Source organism: Mixophyes fleayi, chromosome 12, assembly GCF_038048845.1.
Source record: "Mixophyes fleayi isolate aMixFle1 chromosome 12, aMixFle1.hap1, whole genome shotgun sequence".
NCBI lineage: Eukaryota > Metazoa > Chordata > Amphibia > Anura > Limnodynastidae > Mixophyes > Mixophyes fleayi.
The window spans coordinates 46922379-46931402 of NC_134413.1; the positions used below are offsets into that span (position 1 = coordinate 46922379).

Below are 9024 nucleotides of genomic sequence, written 5' to 3' on the forward strand. Positions count from 1 at the left end.
TAATCTCTATTTACAGAGTACCGTGCATCTTGTAATTGATTTGCTCTCCGTTACACTACAGGCAGCGCACATCTGATTGATTTACCCCCTAAGATCTGATATTCAGTCATACGGCATGCTGCTAAATTCACTGGGGGACATTTATGAGAATTGGTCAAAGGTAAAGTGTAGCCCATAGCATGATGGGTTGCTATAGGCGACAACATAGTTTTCCTTTGCACCGGGTTTCATAGATATCACCCACACAGTACGTTCCTTCTACTTCAGCCATTGGAATATGCATGACGTATCTCTCAACAGAGGAGGGAAGATTGTTGCCTAGGAGTGATTATCCGGGGGTGTCAAATCTGCATTGGGTGTCATGCAGAGGGTTAGAATAACAAGAGCGAATGTCACCAGTTATCAGTATATATCAGCACTGTAGATTCTATTTATACTAATAAGGTTGGAAAGTCATTCATTAAAATTGCTTTGTGCCTGGTCAGCCCATTGAGGTTTTTAGGGAGTGTAATAAACAAGCCCGTATTATAAACGGCATTGGTTTTCTTATGAATTTCCACTTGGTCTCCCACGCTTACAGCAATACAGCTGGAAGATAAACAGCAAGGTCTTATGTGATTGCTGGCCGCTAATATAAACCCCTAAGACACTGTACTGAATGCATTGTGCTGATGTTCAGTCAGACAATATTCAGTCAGCTCAAATTGAAACTGGTTTGGTTTACTTTTTGAGCATACATTCATGTTTGCCACATTTATAGAAAGTACTATCTATAGTAAGGTTATGCTATAGTAGTTTCTTACAGTTGTCTATTTATAGACCAATATTTAATTATTTATGCTAATGGCATAAATGAAATGTAATCTATATCAACACTTTACATTTGTCTTTTCACCAATAAAAACTGCCCTACTGGATAATTTCTTATTAAAATGTGGTAAATTGCCCAAAGAATAGAGGCTTCTGACAGCTTTTAGACATTATAAATAATCCTTTTTATGATATGAGGATCAATCCTCCATATACTGTATATGTATTTTTATTTATTTGTATTTTTTAAATTTCAGGCTCTGAAAATGTTGCGGAATTCCGATTTAAAACCATACATTATATTCATTGCTCCACCTTCCCAGGAGAGGTTGCGTGCGCTGCTAGCAAAAGATGGTAGAAATCCAAAGGTAAGATAATCCTCTGTTGCTTTTCAGTGTTGTATGTGAAATGACAGTCTGCAGGCAAAAATATTGCTTCTTAATAAAAGAACTGAAACTGAATAAAACGTATCGGTTGTAAAAAATAACTTAATTACTCTGATCCTCTTAGGCTTCTATAAATGTTTGATTCTAAATTGGGCAGGGAAGAAAATATTCCTTTTAAATATTATAATTGGCAAGGCTAAATGTCTTCACTTTTGATTTTAAGTTGGCTGAAAATAGGAAAGATTAATGCAGGTTACACACTCCCTAATATCATCATCATCACCATTAATTTATATAGCGCCACTGATTCCGCTGCGCTGTACAGAGAACTCACTCACATCAGTCCCTGCCCCATTGGAGCTTACAGTCTAAATTCCCTAATAGACAGACAGACAGACAGACCTACCAACCAACATGTTTTTGGAATGTGGGAGGAAACCCCACGCAAACACGGGGAGAACATACAAACTCAACACAGATAAGGCCATGTTCGGGAATTTAACTCATGACCCCAGCACTGTGAGGCAGAAGTGCTAACCACTTAGCCACCGTGCTGCCCAAAATATCTGCACATTGGCTTATGTATGTGACCCTAAAACAAACTTCATGTCCAAGAACTATCCAATCAAAATCAATTGGATTATATTCGGGCATGTTTGTTAATGTTTGTAGATCTATAATCTTCCCCTGTTCCCTCCACTGCATGATAAAGTAGTGTCATTGTTGTATGTAACATTCATATGTTATGGTTGTCAAACGTGTGTGTGGTCACCTCACACATGATTACCCGTACCCCAACATTTGTCATGCTTATCTTGTCCCTGTCACAACGTCCATCCTAAGGACTTGGGTACAAGGAAAGTACTTAAATGATACTTGTACTTGGCGGTCCACCGTGTCCCAGACCCATATTCTAACTTATGGTGGTTAGCTAAAGGTGAAGTTAGGGGAGACTCAATCACATTTACATGCATCAACATGGGCATTGTGCTTTTGTGTTTTTAAACTGCATACATGCCAAAATTGTGCTAAGCGGCTGATGTAGCTTTACTGTGTCGGCTTGTAAAGTGCAGGTTTTACTATTTCACTCCTATTGGATCTGTGTTTTCCATTGACTGCTATAACACAGCTTGTGGACAGATTCAAATTGTTTTACAGCATGCCCTGAAGTGAGTATTCTCCCGGGAAATATAGGTTGAAGAGAGAAACAGACATAACTATTTATCACATGCAAAGATCCATGCAGAGAAAGTATTAATCAATTCAGATTGCATACATATATAGGGTAGCAATCATTTGTGCTGTGTGAAATACTGTTTTTATCATAGTCATTATTTTACTGTTCCTTTTTAAGTGCAGTTAATGCACTCTTTTGAAACGCCCATCAAGCACTAATATTTGAACATAGCTTAAGGAACTGTAAAACAAAAAGAATTTGTTTTGTATATATAGAATTATACCTTGGTGCACTCTTCTAGAGATTTAAATCTGAGAAACCAGAAATCTCAATCTGTAAACTGTTTTTATTTTGTATTGTAATTTGCCACATCAATAGCTGTGTTGCGTGTGGATAACGTTTACCTTTATTTCTGCAGCCAGAGGAACTGAGAGAGATCATTGAGAAAGCAAGAGAAATGGAGCAAAATAATGGGCACTACTTTGACACGGCCATTGTGAATACCGATCTAGACAAGGCCTTTCAGGAACTCCTTCGACTAATCAATAAACTAGACACAGAGCCTCAGTGGGTTCCATCCTCGTGGCTGCGATAAAAGCAAAGTGGATAGGGACATATCAGGGGATGTTACAAGGCATAGTGCTGAAGAGCCAGTTTGAATCTTTTGGTTTAATGTAGAAGAAGGCTTGAAAACATCATATGGAGGATACCTTGCCCAGTGTTGGATCACAATTTAGGCTTAATCTATTTTAAGGAGCTGCATTGCGAAGACCCAGCAAACAGTGTGCAACTACTATCTGCAATTTGTGATTATAGCGATCATCACATTTTTTTAAATTGTGTGAAATATTTCTTGGCATTATATGATTGGTCAATGGGGCTAAGCTACTGTACCTAATGCAAGCTACTTGCCCTTTCTCCAGATTGTGCAGGGCTTAGGGTTAGATAGGCCAGTCTAATAGCCCATTGGAAGGAGGTATATTTAGCTGTTTACAGAAACCCATTCATCTATTTGTAATAGAGCTCAAACTGACATTTATACATGACTTACACACTACATAATACCATCTAACAATTTAGTTACATTGTTAAGAAAGAAAACGCTATATACACTGAAATGATCACTGTTATTTAACAAAATTGGTTTCCATCCTCCATGTCTTCAGATGTGCAGTTAGTTGGTTATCGTGTATAAGAATCAGAAGCACAGTTGGGGCTCTACTAGCCGGCAATGGTTAATGGATACGATTTCATGGCTGTGTTGCCACACTTGCCAGGCTAAATTACTGGGAACGAGTAACTGGATGTACATATAAGAGAATAGATTGTGTTTTAGCAATGTGCTTTATAAATCCATATGGCATATCACAAGCTGGAGTGTACAAATTCTGCCACTATTTTTAAACAAGAGAAACGTTCGTTTTACATGATCTGGGACTTTAAAACATTCCATTCTATAAAAGCACTTGATGCCAGCAGTCATTTTTGATTTAAAAATTGCGACGAATGTAAACTTTTTTTATTTCTCTCTCCTTCTTTAAATAAACTTGAGTAATACGGTTGCATAGGTGAATAATTTAGGTGTGAAATTCTTTCTTTTAAGAAGTTCACTGTCTGTCTGAGCCACGACTACACTCAAGAGAAAACTTATCTATCTTCATATAATTATCACGAATAATGCATCTCCTTGTATAATATCGCTGAATTGTCTCAGGTGCAGCTAGTATGATCTGTAGATAATTACATGCTGGTCAGCTGGTGCATTATTCACAAGCTAACAAAGGAAATGGTTAACTGGGGATGAAATCATGTAGAGAGTAGCTTGTATGAGGGGATCTTCACATCTAGATGTGTTTAGCATTCAGCTAGAGATTCTGTTCTGAAACCCTTTCAGTACGAGTCATATGACACCCAGGGCTGGTGCAGATGAATAGACTGACGCAAACGTGTGCACATACTTTTATTACCTTTGGAAACCTATGGCTTGGCAGTCTCACATATCATGATTTTTTTTGATTTTTTTTTTTTTTCAAGGATTGGTTGTTTTTTGGTTTTGTTTTTTTAATATAGTGAGAAGGCAAACTGAAATGTTTAATTCATTCCGAATGAATACAAACTTAACGTAGGACCTCTATAGAAGTATTCTGCTGGTGCTGCTAGCTGTTTTGTATGATGACTAACTTCATTGACCTAGTTGTTTAGACTAGGCGTGCTACTACTCAGACTGTTTAAGCATTAGACTTGATATCGTAATCTGTAATCGCTAACGATATACTTTTTTTTTTTTTTTTTTTTTTTTTCAGCAGCTGATGTATTGGATGTTAGCAGGAACTCCATATATCACTGAAGAGGTACAATCACTAGGGATACATGATCCTTGGTGGTTTAACATCAGCCATGGTGCATTACCCTCTGTAGTGATTACCCGAATGTGAACACGTTTTGAGCATGTCTCATAATGGAGTGAAATATCTCCCTGTGATAAATTTTCCTGGCTGAATTCACAAATGCTGAAGGGACCAGGGGGTAAATGTATCAAGCTGAGAGTTTACCGGTGGTTTTGAAAAGTGGAGATGTTGCCTATAGCAACAAATTACATTCTAGCTGTCATTTTGTAGAATGTACTAAAAAACTGAGAACTAGAATTTTTTTTAAACCCACCGGAAAACTCTCAGCTTGATACATTTACCCCCAGGAGTCCCGACACACTGTGCTTATGGTCCTTCTAGTGTCGTTGTGCCATAAGTAGTAGTATAAACGTCTCTGACATACTGATCAGTTCAGCAATTCCTCTATGCAGCTTACAGGAGTGGTGGTGAGTAGTTTGGATTAGGATCCAGTGAATAAAATCTTCCTAGCTTCAACAACCATTTTATCCCAAAGGTAGCTTCTGACATTCACAAATATATTGGTAAAACCTTTTGGTTTAATTATAGATCCCTAAATATATATTGTATATTCAGTTACTGTTTAGCTTTAATGCAAGGTATTGGTTTCTGTTTATTTTTGTCTCTGTAAGGCTTCATGTTGTGTAATTTAATGGGGTTAAAGACTTGAAGTCTGTGCTTCCAAGAAAAATATCTGATCAGGTTCAAAGAGTTTTTCATATTTATCCAGTGTGTTTCTAGAACTGCCTCTTAGAATTGTATGATTACCATATAACTTATGTAAGTGTTGGCTGCAGGTGAGAGGACATATTCTGCTAAGAGATGGTTGGAGTAAAGGAGATGGGTATTACAGTATTTAAATAGTCTGGTGACTTTCCTTCTCTTGCTGTATTTACTATGTCATATTTTCCACCTGGATTGTTGTGCTCACCTAACACTCCTGTTAGAGATCATACATTTTACCATATGTCATTCAAAAACCTGACATTTTCTCTGCAATCTTATACTGTACAAATTGACTAGATAAATCATATGTAATGCCTGCTCAGGATTAGAATCGGTCATTTCTACTCTTGTAATAAACAGGAACAATCGATCAACGAATCTTAGACATATTAAGCTGGTTCATTTTTCCTTTGTGTTTTGTCATGTGAATATCGAGATGCGTATGCAGAGTTTATTTTTCCTACAGAACCAATGTTTTTCTCTTGCCCATAATTCCCTCTGCCTTTCTGAAACCCTCCTGACAGTCTTTATTAATATGTGATATTACAGCTTGCTGGCATGGCAGGGAGAATGTTATGTCAATAGGGCATTGACAGATGGTAAGGTCTGAAAGAGTATCCGAGGACAAACTAATGAGGGACAATCCCAAACCTCTGAATGAGCCCATGCACACCAGGATTTTGAGGGCCAGTTAAGCTAGTTTCAGCCTAACTGGAATGAAGTGCTGTCGGTGTTGGCATACATATTGTCTCCACATACACTATCATTTTACCACGTCGGATGTCGATCAATCTCCGTGTGGGCTTATTGGCATCTGTGGGCACCTTAAGTTTGTTCTTAGACATTGTTTTACACTATCCATCTGTGCAGACTAAGACATGCATTCCATCTGCTTGCAACAAACAAATGTCTGAGATTTAAATGCCTTGAGTGCTTATACTAGAAGTGTAAAATAAATATGCAAGTTGCTTTAGTAAGATTAGCTACTAGTAACAGTTTCAGGTGCATAAACAAGTGTTTCTGGAAGTTATTCGTATTCATGATATTTGAGATACAGCAGTGGGGTAAACATTCCCTCCTAGGCAAAGCTAAATCGATAAACCTCAAATACAAGTTGCATATATGTATGTAATCTGTAATATCTGACATTGTATTTATCTCTGCCACGAACTACCCAAAACACCGATATTGAGCATTGCCCCAATGTCACAGTAGGCCTGAAAATGACCATAGTACCCAATAATACAATCAAAAGTAATCTGGTTAGAAGTGGATATGTTTAATGTAGTTAGGAAATGACTACACTCTTAGTGCAGTTGGAAAATAACCACTTACAGGCATAGACTGAAGGGAGGGATTCGACCACAATACTGACAGGCTCAGCCTGTGTGGCTTTTATATTTGCTGTGTGACTGACTGCAAGCGGTTCACTTTGCCTATTTTCTGCAAAAGGTGGCTAACAGTGGCTGACTGCAGAGTTATTGCTAGTAATTCCACTGAATGCAATCTGTTGCGTGTATATAGGGTAATATATCTATCAAATATCTGTGATAAGTCCCTGAAGCTTTTACATATATATTTGTAAATGTAATTGGTAGCTTTTTCTGGTTTCTGTTTTTAGAAACACTGGGGGGTAGATTTACTAACCTGCTAGTTTGAAAAAGTGGGGATGTTGCCTACCTCAACCAATCAGGTTCTAGCCATCATTTTGTAGAATGTACAAAATAAATGCTAACTAGAATCTGGTTGCTATAGGCAACATCTCCACTTTTTCAAACCCGCAGTTTGGTAAATATACCCCTGGGCCTCTTCCTTACTTTCAACATTTGTTTATGGAGCCTGAGCCCAATATCCTAAACAGATGCTAATTCCTGTTTAATGCATCACAACAACATGCACCAAAAACTTATAAATGTGTATATATACCCTTAAATTGCAAGGATTTATTGTGCCAATCAGTGACTATAGAGCTAGTCCTAAATGTTGCAAAAGGCTTGCTTGATTACTACTTTTGACTTTACGGGAGGGGACTCAAAACACTGGATATCATTGTTTTTTGTTTTTTTTCTTATAAATTAAATCCTTTAAAATAAAGGCTTGGGATTGTATATATTACATATTTGCTCAGTATTAAACTAACCTAATTGGTCTTCATTTAGCTGAATGTTGTCTATCACATAATGTAGCAGTGCCTAAAACAATTTAGACATTTTGTGATTGGCTTTTTTTGAAGCACTGGGCATTTTCTTACGCCAGCTTTCGAGAACCTTTAGACTGAATTTTGCTTAATAAATTAAGATTACATTGTGAAACAAGTTTGTATTTCTCTGTTCCAACGTAGTGCGAACTTACTGTATAAAAAACAGGATATGTTGACCTAGTTGTACACTAGCCAATCCGGGAGCTCTGCTAAACATGCCAGATTTGGACATACAAATAAATCCGCTGTGTGATGCCTAATCAGAATGCTTCTGTGCTAATGTAGCTGTAGTGCTGGCCAATAATACCGTCTAATGGTGACTACTTGCACATATCGATGCGGCCATTTGTCGCCCATCTTGACCGCCATCTTCAGACGAGCTCCCAATCATATCTTGATCAGGATTTGTTTTTGGGACCACAAACAGCCTTAAAGTGCCCTACACAATGCACTAAGACTACACTTGCTGTTGTATCAATGACTGTAAGGTGCCATTTTGCAATTTGTTGGCACTGACAACTCTCTCTGGGACCAGCTACACTTTTTTTTTTTTTTTTTTTTACTTTCTGAGTCGAGTATTACAGTGAAAACTCCATTTTGAGGGATAAATGACTGCTGGGGTAAGGGTACATTACTGACAGACCAGCAGCAAAAACGTAGCACTACTGTTAAAATGTTATAAGTTCACACACTTCATTTGACAGTAAAACTGCTTTAAGAGGAAGTATCATTTTTTTAAAATGCTTTTGTCTTCACTGTATATTCAGTGATGCTTCAATAATTATTTAATGTATGTTTTCATAAAGATGAACTCTAAGAAATTCTTTGTGCAGTAAACCCAAAACAAAAAATCAGTGAAGTTGACAAATAGGCTTTTATGTAGGCATTTTGCCAATTGGGAACTGTCATGTTTACCAAATGGGTGATACTGGGCTTTCTATAGTGAGGGCAAAGAAAGTTGTGTGCTAATGGAAGGTGCTTTGGATATTTTATGTAGAGGTTGAAAACCTAAATAGGTAAAGAAAGTTTAAAAAAAAGAACCCAAAAAAACCCCATTGTTTCTATGGTATAGTGTGCAGATAGTATATCTGATTTGGACAGGCTTTCAAAAATATTGTAACATCAACTCTTACATTCTACGGGGGGGTATTCAATTGACCGCAAGTTGTTTTTTTTGGGGGGGGGGTTCCCCCGCAGCGTTAAAAAAGAAAAAAAACAGCAGGTTTTTTTTTTTATTATTTCATTATTTTTTTAACAAAAAACAATCCATTTTACATGTTGGGCATTAGTGATAAACATAGTTTAACTTTTTTTTTTTCTCATTATTACATGATTTCA

General features: G+C 37.3%; 1 protein-coding gene across 1 annotated transcript in view; it reads left to right on the forward strand.

Moving 5' to 3' along the window:
* PALS1 (protein associated with LIN7 1, MAGUK p55 family member) overlaps positions 1-3935 on the forward strand; it is an 85994-nt gene extending 82059 nt beyond the window's left edge. Inside the window, exons 13-14 of the mRNA XM_075192486.1 lie at positions 1068-1178; positions 2792-3935. Of these exons, the coding sequence (XP_075048587.1) occupies positions 1068-1178; positions 2792-2968 (288 nt within the window). The 3' untranslated portion in view covers positions 2969-3935. The remainder of the gene's footprint in view (positions 1-1067; positions 1179-2791) is intronic.
* The last annotated feature ends 5089 nt before the right edge of the window (positions 3936-9024 follow it).